At 37.2% G+C, this 19,134-nt stretch overlaps 1 protein-coding gene across 4 annotated transcripts in view; it reads left to right on the forward strand.

The window, feature by feature from the left end:
* STXBP6 (syntaxin binding protein 6) overlaps positions 1-19,134 on the forward strand; it is a 113,226-nt gene that overhangs the window by 21,322 nt on the left and 72,770 nt on the right. For 3 of the 4 annotated variants that reach the window (XM_083838655.1, XM_083838657.1, XM_083838656.1), the window contains exon 2: positions 18,948-19,129. The exons of the other annotated variant lie outside the window; for it this stretch is intronic. In XM_083838655.1, coding sequence (XP_083694781.1) covers positions 18,976-19,129 — 154 coding nt within the window. In that variant the 5' untranslated portion in view covers positions 18,948-18,975. The remainder of the gene's footprint in view (positions 1-18,947; positions 19,130-19,134) is intronic. 4 annotated transcript variants of the gene reach the window in all.

Raw genomic sequence — 19,134 nt, forward strand, 5'->3', positions numbered from 1 at the left:
GACAGTGTGGCCTTTCTCAGTCAAAGCCAAATCATGCTGCCTCTGCCCTTCTGCAGAAGTCTAGCAGCCTTCTCTCTGAAGATCTCTATCTGCAGGTCGGAGGTCCTTATTGCCCTTGCTAAACAAAGAAGCACAAAGTTTTCAGTTCACTGATGTAGCTTTGTGATGCGTGCTAGCAGCCTTCCCTCTGCTCAGCTGCTGTGCTAGGTGGTCCGTTACTTAATTGCTTTTTTCTTTGAAAATGAAAAACACCTCAGTCTGGCTAATGCTGCTGAATAGGAGATATTACTCTGCAAGCTAGCACTGAGGTGTGTGTGGGATAAGCTTCCTCTATCATGCTTCTCTTCTGTCCCTGGTTTGCTGTCATGTCCTGGTAGCCTCCACTCTCAGGTGATTTGCAGTCTGTTATTTAAAACCTTCTGAAACCAAGTGAAAAATCAATACTGTTTGCTTGATTTCTTCTTTTCTTTTTCCCATTCTCTGTCACAATGAGACTTGAAATAGCTGCGTGATAACAAAAGGATCCAGTATAGGCTCTGGATCCTGCTTGCTTGTTAGTAAATTTGCTCAAGCTGTTGCTGATGTACATTGTCCTTGTGCAAATAGTTACTTTTGAGCCACTCTTCTGTTTCCCATGCTGATTGAACTGCCTAGGCACCCTATGGTCCTATAACTACTAAGACTATTCAAAATGCCTATTTAAATATGAAGGTTTTTTTGTTTGTTTGCTTTATATTGAAAAAGTAAAGGATTGCAGAAACACCAGTGGCTGTTGGCTGTGCAGGAGGCTGGATTGATGGTATTGTGTGTTGTTTTTTTTAACACACAAAGATTGTGAACAAATTGGTAATCCTTTTTGATAACGTAAACCGTAGTTCTTTAAAATATTTTACTAGCCATTTCTTTTGACATGAGTATCCTAAATTTCTTTTGTATAAGACTTGTTTTTCTGCTGATAGCAGTATCTAAGTAGATGAAGTTAGTAGTGCTATATATTTATCTTGTTATGGACATTGTGTAAAGAAAACAGTTTGGTTGAAAGTATTTTATCTGATGTATCAGAACAACCTACTCCATTTGGAAGAAATCTTTTCTGATTTATTTTAAGGTAGAGGGTAGACAGAGCGGCATAATTTCAATATTGCCTTTCAAAGCTCTGAAACTAGATTCATTTTGATTTTTTTATTGGGGAGAATAAAATGGGAACATGTTACAAAATTACATCTCTAAAGCCAGTACTTCTCTGGCTATCACCAAGTGATCTGCTGATGGAAATGCTGGTGTCCTGAACTCTGCACAATACAGTTGTGTTGTAGCTGTTACGTTCTGTGCCTTTTGCATCTTTGTCAGATAGCTGGCACTGCAGTTACCAGACCTGAATGTCACTGTCGCATGTTGGTTGCTTTGCTGCAAAAAGAGAAAATAAAGGCTGGTAGGGAAGTGGTGATTGCAGTGTTGTTTTTGTATTGGTCATATCAAAATATGCATTTTACTAAGGAATTGCTGGGTGCCTCATACAGGGGTACTAAATTCTTAAATCTCTAACTCACATTCCATCTGTTTGATCAGAATTATTAGTCTTAGTTTGGGCTACTTCTATATCTCACGTTAAAAGTATGCACTTCTTTAATTGCTAAAGGGTTTCTTTAGCATTTCAACTGTTTGGATGCATGTCTCCTCTTGCATTTGGTATGAAAAGCTGTGGGAAAGATCTTTCTTTTGCAGGATTGAACCTTATCTAAGGCAATGAATAAAGAGCAGAGATCCCCTTAAATGCTAGTGGAAAGTAATATATTGAGTGTAAATAGGATATTTTGGAGTTAGAAGTTTCTGAAGGTGTTTGGAGCTGGATTTCACTGAGATATGAGTGCTTAGCCTCTGTTAATGTTTTGACCTGCCAGGTTTTCTTCACTGAAATGCAAATTAGATGCACCTTAGAGTAGTATTGTGAAAGAAACCGGATAAAAAGGAGGAAGTATTATGTTAGAAAACAATGAGCCATGTGCAAAGGAGGATACAGTGATGACAGGGTGGGGGAGGAGATAAGTAAGTATACACAGGTAAATATATCTCTGTTGAACTGGTTAATGGTGGGATTCTGTGCATTTTAGGGTTAGACAAAAACAAATGTTTACAGAGGGAGGAGGCAAACACCATGTAGTGGTTACTAACTTAAGTTTGTGCAACTCCACTAATATTATGCCAGTGTGTAATGAAAAACACCATGTTAAAAAATTAACAAGTTTTTCTAAATGAAAACACTCTACTGTTTGGAGTTCTGATATCAAACTAAACAATGCTGAAAGTTATCAATTATTTGAGAAACTGTACTTGGGTCTTATTTGTTTCTTGTGACATTAAAATAAAATATTATTTTAACGTTTAGTTTTTGATGTGTAAGACCTATGGAAATAAACTTTAAAGTTCAAAACCTGAATATTTAGAAGTTGCACAGTTTTGCATCTCATAATTGGGGAAGTAATTCTTTATTGGCAACAGAATGTTTTATTTTTCTTAAATAAATTTTTCAAACATTTTCAGCATACACTGCCATTTCAGTTTTGAGACAATAGTGTTAAAAAGGGTAAGGCAGGAGCATGACTGAGGTTTCTGACATGCTTTACTTCCTGCATACAAAGTGAAGCCTGATATTTTATGAGCAAGACATACTAAAGTAATTAATTCATCATAAACAAAACAGCTGTCTCCCAGAAGAAGAAAAAAATAGAAAAAAAAATGCTGGGGATAAGAATGAGTCATGGGTTTGGGAACTGTGCTGGTCTCTGTGCGGTGAGATCACCAGAAGACTTAAGGGTTTTCACTGTGCTTTCCAAGACCAAGAAACATATTGTGAAGTCAGTAAAACCTTCTTTTTATCCATTAGGTTTTGAAATACTGGCTAGTGAGGATTCTGTATCCCTGTATTCTCTGGATTTTGTGCTGTAGTGCCTAAGGTCAGAGCCATCTTTTCCTGGCTCCGAGCAGGTATGACTGCACTCGGATTAGAGAATTAGATGTCGTCAGGTTGTCTCAGACCGGTGGTCAGGTGGAAGAAGAAAATGACTCTCAGATTCTTGGGCTTGCATGGGAAGCAGGGAACAAGGGACATTTCTTCTTCTCCCTGTCCAAAAGAAATATTTCAAGTGAACAGTCTTGAAGCAATGGGTTTAAATAAACCTTCAAATAAACCTTTAAATAAACTTCACTGAGAAGTCATTCAGTGAGGATAACCCCCAGTTCTCTGCTTTGCAGCCATTGTGGCCTGCATGTAGCAAATTACTGCTTATGAAACAAAATGATGTCAGTAACTGTATACAGACTTATTCTCTGAACTGTCACCAGCATTAGCTGTTTCGTCTCTTGCTCGCAGAATACACTCTCTGTGGTTGAGTACTGGTTCCAGGAATTGCAACATACTGTGCATGTGTCTGACAGAAGTAGAATTCCCTGGATGTTTTACAAAAAATATGCTCCTCTTAAAACGCAAGTGAGAAGCATAAGCCAAATCATATTATGCTTACCCCATGCATATCCCTGACCATAATCTGGAAGAATGCAGCAAGCAAATGTAATGTTCCTCAACTCTGTGGGGTATGTTTTAAAGATCCAGCCTTCTTATATGGTATTTGTACCATCCTTTTTTCATTGTTGGGACCAAGCCTTTCTGCCATTGACACGTTCTTGGTAAAACAGTTAGCATCTAAACAACCTAGAGTTCACCATGGTATGGCATGCAGAGGATCACAGTTAAGAAATAGTGAAGGGGACATAATAAGCAACATGAAAGAATACCTACCGCATATCCCTACTTTCCCCCCTCCCCCCACCTTGTAAACTGTAAATTTAACTTAGAATTAAAATTCTTTTTTAATTGTAAGAATTCTTAGCAGGCCCTTGTGTTTTGCCAGTAGAAGCTATTTCCAAGCACATGAAGGACAAGAAGGTGAGTAGGAAGAGCCGCTGTGGTAAATTACGCTTACAACCTGATTACCTTCTGTGATGAAAGAACTTCCTCAGTACTTGAGAGGAGAGCTGTGCAGAATGGACAAAATGAGGATATATGTATACCTAGTGCGATTTATTTATTCCTGTTCTGATCTTATAGCACTTTGAAAAGTGGGGCTTTGTCTCCCTTTTTCCATAACTCCTGTTCATTTTGTTTTGTCACTGGCAGAGTGTGGGTTCTCTCTTTCCCTGCTCTCATTCTTTCTAGGAGATGGTGATGTGTGAGGGAGAAAAAAAGAAAAAAAAACTTTCACCTTTTCATCATGAATGTAAAGATTGTTTTTAAATCTCTTGTGGCAAAATAGTTAACGACTGTACTACCTACCAAGAGCTTCCTAATCTAGCACTTCTTGCATTTTGGATTATACTCTGTTTTTTTATTGATATTTCAGTGGATGTTCTCAGTGTCTCTTTTTTCTTTCTTCATTGCAAGCTGGGATTGCCCTCTTCTGTAAGTTTCTTGACTTTACCTACACCATTTTGACAAACATATAGTTGTTTTATCTGCACCTTTCCTTCCCTGTAACCATGCCTAGTTAATATCTAGATTGCAAACCTGTTAAGGTGGCTGTAGTGGGCTCTCTCTTTATTTTGGACTTAATGTTGTGAAAATACTCTTTGTAACGTGGATGAATCAGGCACTGAAATGAGCCTTGGTCTTGGAAGTCGGTCTTGGAACTTTTGGAATTTGTTTTTCAATTTCTTTGCTAAATCTTGGTAGCCAGAATGAAGTAAACTTGTTTGAAATAAATTGTCATAGGGCTTCAGTCTAATGAGTGGACAAGTTTTCACTGGATTCTTCCATGGATTCTGGAACCATGTTTATTTAAATACTGAGCATGTGGAGAAAAAAGTAAAGTAAAAGGTAAATTTAAGTTTGACTTGGATTATTCATTATTATATTAACTTTTTTTTTTTCTTTTAATGTAGCTGATTTTGTAGGTGGGTGGTTTTAAGGAGTTACGTATCAAGAGATAATGCTACTGATACCTTTGTTTGTTTTTCTTTGTCTTGAGCTTCTCTGTCCCAGAATATATGAAAGGAAAAGTCTATAGCAAAGTGAGATTACTTTGTCTAATATAACATATCAAAGTCTAGTAGTAGTGGGTAGAGCTTGGTGTGAGTAGGGCTGACGTGTCCTGTGGAGTATTGAAAGAGAAGAATCAAAGCTGTGGAAAGGAGTCTATAGGCTCATTGCAACAGGCCATTTTAAGTGATGCCTCAGAAACGATGATGTGTAGGATTCAAGAGCAATCAACTTCAAGAGTGTAGTTCTCAGGCTTGTTTCTAAAGGCATCTGCAGAGCTGAGAGTGTAGTTTCAAGACTGAGTTAACACAGTGAGCTGTAGATTATTGCCCAAAGTAGTACATGTTCTCACATATTCCAGTGTTGATACTAATGATGTGCAGCTGCAAATTTCAGTAGAGGATTAGCGTTCTGATGAATCAGCGAAAAGCTGAGAGATGAAGGAGGCTGACCACTTCATTTGGCAGCATCCCACAGTTAAACTGGCATAAGCTGGTGCTGAAAAGCAGCTTTTGGCTGAGGACAGGATTAAATTGATTTCTTTGTGAAATAGTTTTCCTACCTTAATTGGATATGTCTAACTTTGAGCTATTCTATGTATTGATACACTTTAGTAGTGGTGTCTTGATTTTGCACACATGGAGGATTTTTTTCATAAAGCTGTTTGTGCTGAAAGAAGAATATTACGTTTAAGATAAGCATGTATGTATTTACTTGGATTCCTTTTCTAGTCCGAACACCATGGTAGAGGATGCATGGCTTGCAGTTGTTTTCTCTTGCATTGTATTCAAGTGCCTTTGTTAAAGATGTAATCTATTTCTTCATGTTGCTCTGGCAGAAAGTATCTGTTGGATAAAAATCATAAGACTGTGTGGGTTGTGTGCTTGTTCTTTCAGTTGGATGCAGTTTTATCTAAGGGTATTGCTAAGGAGTGTGCCTTTTTGTGTTGTTTTTGTTAGATGGTTTCTGGCAGTAAAAAGTCTGGAGATGTCGTTTTCTTTGTAGTATCAATGTTTACAGCTCAGCTCTAGATATGGGATGTATTAAGTTGACTTTGGCACAGAACCACTGCAGAGGGTCTGTTGCTGTGGAGGTAGTTAATTTTTATACTTCTGAATTTGATATGGAGAAATTCTTTATCCAGATGAAAATGTATATTTCTAAACTCAATGTACTTCTGGAGCTATGGTTATCTTTGTATAAACCTATGAAGATGTTTTGAGAGATGTTGTTGTTTTAGGGTCTATAACTGTGCCCACCATTTAGAGAGAATGTAAATTATTGATAGGTAAGTTGTGAGTGGGAGGATATCTGATACATTGATTGGGGTGGAATCAGTTTGAAAGATGCAGTTGGTTTGTTTTAAAGCATCCCTCCTGCACTGACACATTAAATGGTTAGATGCCTAAGAGTTATAAACGTAAGTTCTATAAGAAAGAAGCAGAGAGTCATTCCTAAACTTCTGAAATGAATGTTGCAGGGTTTCTGTGTTGTGTGACCTCTCATATAATAACCCCCCTGCCCCTCGATGTTTCTTACACAAGCTTAGGTGTCATTTTTTCAGTCTACCTTCTCATACCATACTGTATTGTAGTTCAGACATGTAAAACATAATTCTTGAAAATGAAAGCATTGAGGGAAAGGTATGCTACCATCTCTCTTTTGGGAAAATGTAAAAACATGATAGAAAGAACTTACTGTGTTGGGTTTTGGCTGTTTAGGTTCCCGTCTCTTGTGCATCTCTGTACTGTAATACTTATCTCAGATTTCAGTGTAGAACTAGAAAATGTTACAGTGTGTTGTACAGATATCCATATATTGATTAGTACAGCACTGATCTTTAGGAGTTGTTTTATCTAAAAGTTATTGCTTTGTGTAGATTCATAAACCTGATGAAAACTTTCATGTCCTCAGGAAATCACTTGTGATATCTTGTGGTGTGTTTATATACATATATATTTTTTAATCTGGTTTCCAAAGGGTTATCATCACCTGACAAGATGATTTCTCTCTACCACCTACATGTTTAATCGAAATTTTCTATCTGTTAAAATAGAATGCTAATTTGCAATCAGTGATCAGTGGTAGAACTATGAAAGCATCAAGGGAGAGGAAAAAGCCAACAGTTTCCTTTCTAGCTTTCTCAGATTTCTGTAAGACTAAACAACAAGACATTCATTTAAAAAAGAAATCTTTAAGTGTATAAGGTCTGTTCGCAGTAGTTTTTCCATTAATTTTGTCAGGAGTGCAGAGTCAAACAATCAGACAGTTGGAGGGGGGACAGGGAGATGGATAGTGTTTCTAATAATTTCTGAGATAACATCCCTTGAACAAAACACTTCACGAAGCCATTTTATTTATTTATTTATTTTTGTAGTTTTCTTCAATTTGTAAGACTTCGGGGAGTTTTGCAAGCTTAATTGGGCTCATCCATTTTGAAATGTGTGATACTTAATCTTGGAGGATTCGTGGGAAGTAGTATGCAATATGTCAGAAATGTCTTCAATGCATGTTATTTGCCAGAAAATCATAGTTAACTGCTAGAATATATCAGGACACTACTAACAGATGGTTTACTACTTTTGCATGGTTTTTGTTTTCCCTCAAGTAAAATGTTGGTGTAATGCTTTAAAGAGGTCTCTCTGCCCATACAAAGATTTTGTTATCTCAGAACTGGGTGGTTGAAGAAGTCTTCTGACAATAGCCAGTAGGTACTGATATATTTCATTCTTCAAAATTCAAAAGAATTATATATTTTGTCAGTAAGTGATTTTTTGCTCATGTATTTGGAGTGATTGAAAAAATGTTTTTATTTACCTGAAAAAGCTGATTCACCTTGTGTGGGTGAAGTAGAACACTTCCATTACTTGGAGTTATGTTTCATCCCCTTGTATTGCTCTGCTTTTGTACTCTTCCCTGGTATTAAAAGTAATATAAAAGGAACATCCCTTGAGTTTACTGAGATTACTTCCCTTTTCCTCAGATGTGGGTGTTGCAGGTTGCAGATCAGAAAATTGGAAATCTTGAGCCTGAGAGACCCAAGTTCATTTCCTGCTTCTCTTTGAGATATTTGATTTAATAGATGATAGTAATGTGAAAAAAATTACAGTTTATACCAATGCTAGTTACATCAGTGTGAGTAGAAATAAAACTGAAGGTTTTAGAAACATGATTATGTGAGAGTGTATGGAAGTGCACTGGTTGGAGTAAGCCATTGGCAAGAGCACTATAAGATAGCTGAAGCAGGTTTTTTCTTCAAAACACCTTCAGCTAACACTGCAGTAATTTCCTATCTCTTTAGCAACCTGTATGCTAAATTATGAGTCCATTTAACACCTGGTTATTCAGTAATTAGCTAAACAGTACTTGCAGAGTTTGTCCTTGTTGAGCAGCTGTGATTGTTCATGCTAATAAAGGAAAATTGTGTTCCTCTGAGACATTTTTTCAGAGTGGCTCCCCAGACTTAATGTGCTCTAGTTGCATGGGACATACTGCAGTAATAGCACTGCATAGCATTTTTGGATATTCTCACTTGCAACAGGTTCTGATGGATTTTAGTGCAGAAATCAGAGTGTATGCTAACAGAGCCTAATTTCTAGCTTGTCCTTTTGCCATGCCTCTGTTTTGCCCAGCAAATAGTGGAATCAGTACATCAAGAAATTTGTTCCTATCTTGAGACATCTTCTTTCTTATCAAGAAGAAACCTACTATGAACTCCTGTGTTTCACCATTCTTTATTCGGTTCAATTTCTGTGGATTCCTTTTTGCAAGATTTGGTTTTGAAAAAAAAAAAATGTTTAGGTTGTCTTCAGTCAGCCAATTTCAAATTTCCATCAGTTTGGTAGAAGTTCCTGACATTTCAGAATCTTTTAATCAGTGCTTCATGATCAGTACAAGCTAACACTGCTGGTGCCTAAGGCAGTCCCAGTGTTATCCCTGCTTTTCCTTCCCATGTGCTGTCACAATCAGCTGTGTAGTGAATTGAGTCAGGGAGCTGATCTGAGTAAAACCAAACCTAATTACTATTTTTCTTCTTTTAAACTGGGTTAAACCTGGATTAATTCTCTTGTCTAGTTCACTGCACTACCACATAAGCACTTTTTCTGTCATAAGGAAGAAAAGGGCACAGGGAAATTGATCACTTCTGACAGCACAGATGCAGTAGGTGGGCATAAATTAATTGTGAAACAACAGAAACCTCTGAAAGAAGCTCTGAACACTACAAATGGCAGTCCTTCAAACTAGTTTTTCTTTCATTAGGGAATGGGGGCTGCTCTTTCTCTCCACAATTAATTTCATTTTTTTAATAGTTTTTCTTTCCAGACATATTTGATGAACAATAGAATAAAACCTATTTTTTAAGAAATTAGAAGGTGACTAGAGAGAACTCAATTGATTTGTTTCTATGATAAGGTATTAGACCATGTGAGTAAGTTAGAACAGGCAGATAGATTGCAACTTTAAGGATGCCTTAGATATGGTCTCATGTGATATGAGTCATGAGTGAACTAGGGAAATGCAGTTTATATGGAAATAGCATAAGATGTAGGAACAGAAGAATGATTGTAGAACTGTTTTCGGAGGAGTTGGTATCTTTCTTGTTCTAACTGGAGGAGTGAAGGGAGGCTGTGTTAGCTCCCAAACTGTTAATGACTAAAACGATGGAACACAGAATGTGCATACTAACTTTCAGTGGGTGTCAATCCAGAGAGATCTGCAAATGTGGAAAGGCAGGCCTGGAATTCAAAATCATCTTACAGTATTGAAGAAATAGCCTGAAAGTAGTAAATACAAAAATCTCTTGTTAAGTGGGAGTAATGAGTTACTTAGATGTCAAATGAGAAACAAGTTGTGTCGGTTGTGTCGTAGTAATTCTTCAGAAGATCTGAAGAATGTAGTAGATGAGGGCTTTTGCTCTCATCTATGTCTTTTGCTGACCTTTTGGAAAAGATCTGCACATGGTAGTCTCATTATAAATAGGAAAGTTAACTGAAAGATCTATGAAGTAGCACCTCCAGTTGACTTTGCCTTAAAAGAAGCTGTGAGTCCAGACTTGAGGACTGTCGTCCAAAAAAGATGTAAGCTCATGGGAGGGAGTCTAGAGAGGTCAGGCGTCTGGAAGCCTAAATCTGTGAGGAATGACATAAGGAACTGTGATAACTCAGCCTGCAAAGTCTGAAGGCAGATTTAATAACTGGTCTTAACAGCTAAAAATGTCTAAAAGGTCATAAGAATTAAGCTGACATCTTAAGACTATGATTTTCAGTGTTGCTATGTGGAAGTAGTAGCTCTTGCTGCTATGAATGTCCTGATGTCCTGAAATAATAAATATAACTTCCCACAAATGCAAGTGTGGTATCTCTGGGGCTTTGTTATAACATCTGGCAGTTCCTGGGTTTCTCTGTGAATCTGTTTGTGAGGTTAAAAACATTCCAGTTGCAAAGAGATGATTCCAAGGGCAGTGTTCCAAAGCAGTTCTTGGTTGCCCTTTAATAAAACAGTTCATGCTTTGAATAGCGTTGCTTAATGTGGTATTCTCTCTCCTTATTTTCAAACTCATGCCTCCTCAAACAATTGTGACTTTCAGTTCTGGGACTCTTCTAATATGAAAATATAGTAACCCATCCACCCATGTGCCTTCTTGTACCAGCGCCTATATAATTTTGTATACCTTCTGGGCGGAGTTCAGGACACAGTCTCAGAAAGAGCCGTTATCCTGCATCTTCTGCTTTTGCTACCATCTGTCTTGAGGAAGTAAGGGTAATTGATGCTGTGTGATCCCTCTTGCTCTCTCAGTTTTAATAGACCTCTACTGGGGCAGAGCTCAGGAATGAAAACAACTGCTCTGTCTTGTGCACAAAAGTGGACATGGTCCTAGTTAACTACTTGCAGAATTCCAGTGATATCCATGGTAATCTCTCATTGTAAGTACGTGCTTGGAGCTTTTGTCTGTGTGTGTTTGTGTAATGGAGGGAGGTAAACAAAACTTCTAGGTGAACTTTTTGAAAAAGGTTATGTTATGGTCTGCCAGATTGAGGCACTTGATGACGTAGACTCAAAAGTACCTTTCTGGTTTGCATCCCCATTTCTTTATAAATACCATTCAGAACTCTTGATGTTTTAGGTCTTTTTAGACCTATAGGTCCTTGCAGGTTGCACAGAACTTAAATCATACTCCTTTGGGATGAAAGGTTCACCCTGTCTAGGGTGAAGAACCATGTCAAACATTGATGTTTTAGTTGCTTATTGCTTCTATTAGACATTAAAACATTACAACCATGTACTTTGCCACTCCTGTGTGTTTTTTTTTTCATTAAAAGCATCACATGTTCTCAAGCCATGAAGTATGGTACCCAGCATGTCCTTTCCCATTCCATTCAACTTATTCTAGAAGCCCTTTGAGAGTCATAGATCATTCAAACCAGGCTGCTTTAAGGGGTCAAAAAAAAAAGAAAACCCAATGCTGGGATGCTGTTGTACACCTGTAACCAATCCATAGCTTGGTTAAAAACAGTAAAGGGTTGTAATTCTAACCTACAGTATGGCTACCAGACATTGGATCATGTGTTTGACTGGCCTCTGTGAGATCCACTTAAGGTGCTTCTTTGTTGTTTATCTTTTGTTTTAGATGTGTCTTGTTTATTTGTTGTTTTAGATTTAGGAGCCGTTGCTCTCTGAAGTCTGCTCATGTCCAATTCAGCTTGATTGGGCAGGCAGATTGTTTAGTAATTATATTGCTAAGTAAAAACACGTTTTGTGTGACTGAATTGCCACTTAAGTGGCTGGCTGCACAAATATATTTACAATTCCATAATTTTCATATTTTAGAATTAATATTTTATTCAAATGAACCACTCATCACTGAGAGCTTATTTGAAAAAGTAAATTGGAAATGTGACTGCAAACAAAAGCTCTGGAGAGTGTTCCCCCCTGCCCAGTAAATACTTGGAAAAGCCTTGAACTCTTGTTATTAGGGTGTAATAGATTTTTTTTCTGGCCTGTACAATGGTTGCCGCTAATTAAAAATTTCTCAAAGAAACTCAGTTTTCACTAATAGAGGGATCACAGAAGATACTATGATCTGTTATTTCAAGCCTTTTAAAGATTTTTACCTCAACTTTTTAAAGCAAAGTTGGTCTACTGGTTTAATCGTTGTTTGCAGAGCTAACTAAACTTGGTGTTATGCTTCTAGGTTAATGTTAACTTAAAATCATCTACTGCAGACTAGCTCTAGAAACTGTATGTTCTAACATTTGGTTTTGGAGGGCTTACATGTTATTTGTCTTTGTGCTACGATGCTATGCTTCTCCAAAGATGTAATAGCTAGTTGTTTGAGACAACAAGAAATACAAAACTTTTGATGAATGGAAATGATCAAATACATAGTCTCAACATTTCTAGCGAGTAAATACCAGATAATTAAGAAGAAGCTGGGCCTTTAATAATGGTGTCTTACAATGATGACAGGAGACCTCAACTTTAGACAGGATGGCTAAAAGTAAATTTGAGTGTTTGTTAAAGCTATCAGTGCAGCCCAGCAGTAGTTGGTTGCTCAGGATTTCACTCTGTAAGCAGTATTGCAGTGGTTACCCTGTCCTGTGAGCCCATCCCTGCTTGTGATTAAACAGTATCTTTGCATGCAATGACTTAACATACTGAACATTTTTTTTGAACATTCATTCTCTTGTTTCTTACTTTCATTCCTTCTTGCTGACTTACAACTGTTAAAATTCTGCATGGCGAGGATTAGTTTCCCCAGTGTGTCTGTGTACCATTACTTCAGCATGGATATTGCAACTCCCTTTCTTTGCACTTGTTTGCATGGCCCTAGAAAACATCTGGGTGTAAAGATAAGTCAGGTGTGCGTTGGCAGGCTGCTGGAAAGCAGTCCGAGTTTTTGGCTGACCAGCAAACTATTTCAACTCATTGTTTCTGAACGTGTGGGATCTCTTTGGGTATCTTCTTAGTTTTATTTAATATATTTTTAGGAATTACCTTTAATTCCTACTTCCTCCTCTGTTCCATATACTGTGGACTGGTCAGCTTGTTCTTAGGAGGAGGTTTTACTGATACAAATGCCCTGGGAAAGCATTGTAGCAGAGAAGGGTTTCAGGTGATGCAGTGTACATCAGGCACTAGATCAAACCTTCACGGAAGCCTCTATTCTCTGGCATTTGAGTAGTGCTGCGGGTGCGGTGAGCATCCAGACATCCTGCTCCATAGGACTGCAATGGCTGGAGTGAACACCCGCAGGAGGAAAATGGAATTTTCTTTGTTCAGCCAAGAGCATCATTAGAATAATTTGAGCAGAATCAAGTATGTAGAACAAAGGAAGTGTGTGAGGCAGGTTAGTGTGGGCTCTTTACTAAGACTTTTGCATTTACCGAAATGTTTAAATCCCCCTTGCCTCAGAGGGGTAGGGCCTTAGGGCCTGCCCTGCCCCTGTCAGGAATGTTGTGAGCAGAAACTCCTCTGCCTTCCCACTGCCCAGAGAGCCTGCAATAACATTTTCTACTTTAAGGCATTTTATATTTGAGCATGTTTCCAGAATTACTTTTTTGGCCTAGATATTGAAATGGATACTTCTGAAGGAAATGTGAATTTATCCAGGATGCCTTAGATAAGTACATACTGAGACCAGCAAGTTTTTTTGCTGAGGCACCAAGCAGCTGAGATGAGAACTGTCATGTACAAAACGGAACCATTCACTGGGAAAGATCGGGTTGTTGTCCCGTTATAACCACAAGTCGGGTGGTTAAGGAACGGTTTATAGAGGTCAGCGCTTCAGTCCCTCAGGGTTATTCTGATTCCGCCAACTGTTGGGTAAGACCTATGCGATTAAATTCAGAGAAGACTCCATGATTAAAAAGGAGCACTTCACAGCCCTGAATAAATTGCCTAAAATTTCACAGATGTGTATTTATGAGTTGGATCCTCTTGGACAGATTGCAGAGAGGTGGATCCTGAGTCATATATAGAAATAAATCCAAAGGGAACCACCACTCCAAATCTATCCAAAAGAGGATCCAAAAAGAGAAGAGATTTCATATTTTGGATGTTTGAATCTGTCTCTACATTCACAGGGAGCTGACATCTGGTATTGATAGTGATGGCTTCCATCGTCCAAACTGCATTCTGAATCTCTCTCTATGCATCAAACAAAAAGCACAATAAATATTGTTAAACAGTAAAATAAGAACAGTCCAGAACTGATACGAAAAAAAAAATCACATCATGGCTTAATTTTTTTAGGTTATCCATATATTTTTAATTTTGCCTTTTACTTTTCTTAATCTATTGAAACTCCCTGCCCCAGGACTTGCATAGGCCTTTCTCTCAAGTAAGCTCAGGGTTTGAAATCCTAGTAGTGTTAGTAATACATGCTTAATAATACAGTCATGTGTTACTAATAATACAGTACATATTAATAATGATAACAATCCTACTGATTTTAATCCAGGCAATATTGCGTACCTTCCTTTTTCCATCTCTCTGACAAAGATAATTGTAATAAAGAGTCAATATGCAGTAATTCAACTATTTCTACATCTACATATGTGTGTGTATGTGTGTGTGTGTATATATAAATATATATACGCATACATACACACATATATAAAAATGATGATGACCTGGACAGGTAATTAAAATGAAGGCAAGAAAAAAGCCGCTGCAGGAGACTGAGTGAATTTTTTTTATTTTTTTTTTCTCCCAGAAGCTGAATTTTCCCTATTCAGTCTTCAGCAGAGCTTTGATACTAAGTCAAACACCAAGAGTCTGGGGATGAATTGCTTTCCTGGCATTCTTAATAATTTCCTATGCTTTGTGAGAAAGGAGATTTTTTTTTTCCTCAGTTGTAATTAGATTGCTTCTCTTTAAAGTTCAGTAGACTTCTGATGGCCAAAATAGCCTTCATTAAAATAGCATAAGTTAAAGTGGGGGGAGAAATACTCATATTCCAAAGTATGTGAATCCACACATAGTGGAAATCTGCACGCTAGTGGAAAACTGGTAACGATTTGAATTCTTCGTGGAGCTAATGCCAAAAACATTACTATATAAATAAATTTGCATGTACTACATGAAGTCTTGCATGTACAGCCAGCATCTTTTTTTTTTAGATGAAAAGAGGTTTTTGTTGGAGGACGGAAAAAATTGAGTTACTCATATTAATTGAGCAAGTCTTCCTTATTTTTTTTAGTAAAACAAACAAAAATACTGTATTAAAAGTGCTTTTGAAAAAGAGGAGTGCTGGAATGTTTTACATATTTAACCAAAGGTTATATTAAAGTCTTTTACATAGATCCACCAGTAAATATGGAGAAGGTTCCTTATTTATACCTAGCTGCTGCTTTTTGAACTATGAGAAACAATTCAATAAAAACTATACTTACTGACAGCTGAATCTCAGAAGTCTGTTTACACATAGGGATGTAACTGTTGGGTTGGTGGTTTTTGTTGTTGTTTGTTTTGTTTGTGCTAATGTCGGTTTCCATATTAGATTCAGAAATCACGTCAAGTACACTGTATTAGATTAATCTCATTATTCTGGCATTGGAGACTGTTGTAAACCATGTATTCAGGAAGGAAGGATCAAAACCTGGTCAGTGAGTGCGTACTTTAGTCAGGGGCAACGTTGGGTGTCTACTGATGATGTTTGTCTACAATTTATGGTCAATGTATAAAAAAAAAAAGAGCATAATCACAAAGCAAATAACAGCATGCAGCAATAAACTGCTCTATTTGATTCTTCCATGTCATTTCTTCTGTGCCTCTACTGAAACAGGAGAATTTGTATTGTGGTATTGTTTAGCTAGGCAGTATTTAGAAGTTGGATTTGTATGGTTTTCTGCATAAAAGCACTTCCATTGATAGATAAGGTTATGTATATACATGGAGAGATACATTCATTCTGCTAGGGTTAGTATTTAATTTTGATTACTGTGTACATGGCAGTTACTCTAGTTTCATGCTGTAAGTTGCGGTGTGCATACAAATCAAAGTGATTTGGGAAATTTATGAAACAGGATTTGGATAGTGTCTCTTCTTTGTTTGGCCTGCCTCCTGTTCAGCAAGATCCTACTGATTACAGCTATATACATTGAGAACGATCCTTAAACTAAATCTTGAAGTATTATATGAAAGCTTTGAAGCTATAAACAAATATTTACTGGTATAACTTATTTTAGGTAAGGAAAACTGAAAATAGGGGGCACTGGATTTAGTGCAATCACTGCTTTCTTTATAAATATATCCTCTTTTAATCAAAGAGACCTTTACATCACAGACTGTTTCTGAAATCATGCTTATTTTGCAGTGTATAAATCATAGAAAATGTCTGAGAAAAGCAGTGGTCCAACAGTCCAGTTGCAGAATTAACAGGCTCAGATCGTGGCTAGCTAGAGAACCTTCTTCTGTAACACAAGTTTATTTTTACCTGAGAGAATGTGTTGGTTTTCCCATAGAACCATGTATTAGAATTTCTTTAAGCATGTGAAGATCTGACATTGAAGTTATTTTGGTAAAGATTATCAGTCTTTATCTCAGCCAGAAGAAGCTCTGTGTGATTAAAACTGTAGTTACTAACAGCGACCTTGAATTTTAAATAAATAAATAAAGTAGTCCTAATGTGCCAACAGCTCACATGCTGGTATATGCTGCAATTATTTCCATGATACAGAACAGGAGAAAATTCTGGTACAATGACGACAAATGTGAAAACAGCCTTTTCTAAGTAACTAGCAGGTAAATTTATTCTTTTGATTCTTTTTCCATGTTGATATTTGTTGTTAAAGGATAGGTAACTTTCATGGTAGGAGTTAAAAATCACATCTTTTTGGGGAGCTGAGCATTCTTTGTTTCAAAAACTTATTTTTCTGAAATTGGTCTAGATTTATCTTTTACAGGGGCCACTTTTAAGTGATTGACTTTCTTTTTTTTGGTAGGAATGTATGTAAAATAACTCCATGCTACAACTTGTCAGAATTTGCACAGCTCTAATGTTGGTTAACTGTTTTGAAACTGGAGTGTGCTATTGTGGTTGGTTTGTTTTTTGTTGTTTTTGTGTTGGCAAAGGATTCTATTTGCATCCCAAAATAAATAGCTTGTTAACTTGATTTGGACTAAATTGTGCTCTCTCACATCTCCATGAACACAGGTTTTGAAAACAAAACCATAACAGTATCATAAATAGGTACCAACAAAATGTTGAAACTGAAAATGCTAAGACAATTCCTTTGCTGATTCTATGTACACTAATATGATGGTTCCATGACTCTCTTGGATTTATTATCTAATCTGACCAGAATTTGTGTTTCTCTTGTGATTAAATTGTGGCAAATACCATCTGCCAGTATCATCCCACAGGTAGAATTCATGGCTTCATTAGTTGAGACCTGAATGTGATCATTTAAGGGAAATGAGAGACTCATCTTTTGACTTTCCTCTAGAAAGTTTGAAAACCATGCATGTGCTGCTTATGTAGTAAAAAAATGAAAATGTATCAGGAGACCTCTCATTAATTTCTGACACAGATTTAGAGGTTCTATGAGATTTTTATTATTATTTTATTTTAAATTCTGTAATGTGTTTTACATAGCGTCCAGAAAAGATATACTGGAGACATTTTGTGTTCTATTTATATAAATGAACTTAGAGACGGAAACAAAAGATCAAGTAAGGAGAAAGCTGAAGGTAGTGGTGGCAGCATGGGACTGGTGATTCTTGGAGATAAGGAATGCTCTTGTTAGGACCAGGCATTGAGCAAATAGAAAACGGTCTGAGTGGAAAATAAGTTAGGCTTGAGAAGTCAAAACAAACCTTGTTCATTTTAAACTTCCCTGAATAAAAAATTATAGGGCAAGTGATTTAAAAAGTATATGAGGATCAAAAAAGAGGATTGTTTCTGGCTATGAAGTTTCTTTAGATTTAGCAGTCTGTTAGTGGGACCTACATACTTATTAACAGATTTCACTGTAGAATTATTTTGAGTTATAACTCTGTCTTCATAAAATCAGAGTTATATCAGCTCTGTGACTGAGTTCTCTGTTCTTTTGTTAGGCTCCTCTGCAAGTTGTGCTCAGATGCATATTTCTTTTGCTGGACACGCCTGAATAAGCAGCTTCCCTCCTGCTCCTTCCCTGTTCTCTTATGTTTTTTTTCCTCTCCAAATGTCTCTCCTAAATTGATTGTGCTATTACGTGATGAAACAAATTGAGGAACTGACCTGGGTTAAAATTACTTGGCAAAAATGAAGAGGTGTGGTTTTGTCTAAGCTGATTTTTCTGATGCTGTCTTCCTGTGCAGTTGCCCAATTGGTAATTACAGAGGAGTTGAGGGGATAAGGTATTAAAGCTGCAAGAATTGCAGGAGCTGCTTAAGGAAGCCCTGTCACTGAAAGCAATGATCCTGAAAGAATAGTCTTACAGAGATTTAGGCTTCATATATTTTCTGTGAATGCTGCTACTTGTCTGCCAGTATGACCTAGCTCAGAGTGGAGGCTGATGAATTTGACCACAGGCTCAGTTCAGTTGCCCATTCAGTGCTTTCTCTGTGTACATGGGACAGATGAGTTTTCCACCGGTTACCAGAGGAAGAGTTAATGAAGCTTTTATGCAGAATGAATTTAGTTACAAAATCTTCTCAGTGAAGAATTTGGATCACACTGAAGTGCTAGTATGGACTGCTCATGACCAAAATAGGCTAAGCTTGTTTGAGAGGTTGTGTGGATAACAACAAATAACTTCATGGATGACTACTTTGAAAATTCTGCCCCAAAGTGCATGAAATTCTCTTGTAAATTCTTTGACTCATTAAAGACTTTATTTGAAGGTCAGAGATGCTAATGTAAGTCAGCTGGACTTCCACGTAGCTTTGAAGTAGTTCCTAATACTTTTATTTATGATTTTATTTTTAGAGTGTCAGTCTGCTATATCTAATCTACAATGAATGCCAAATCTGCAATCAACAAAGAAATATTTGCCCCACATGATGAAAGGATGCTGGGAGCTGTCCAAGTAAAAAGAAGAACGAAAAAAAAGATTCCTTTCCTAGCTACTGGGGGTCAGGGTGAATATTTAACATATATCTGCCTGTCAGGTAAG

Source organism: Anser anser (genome assembly GCF_964211835.1).
Source record: "Anser anser genome assembly, chromosome: 5".
NCBI classification, from domain to species: Eukaryota; Metazoa; Chordata; class Aves; order Anseriformes; family Anatidae; genus Anser; species Anser anser.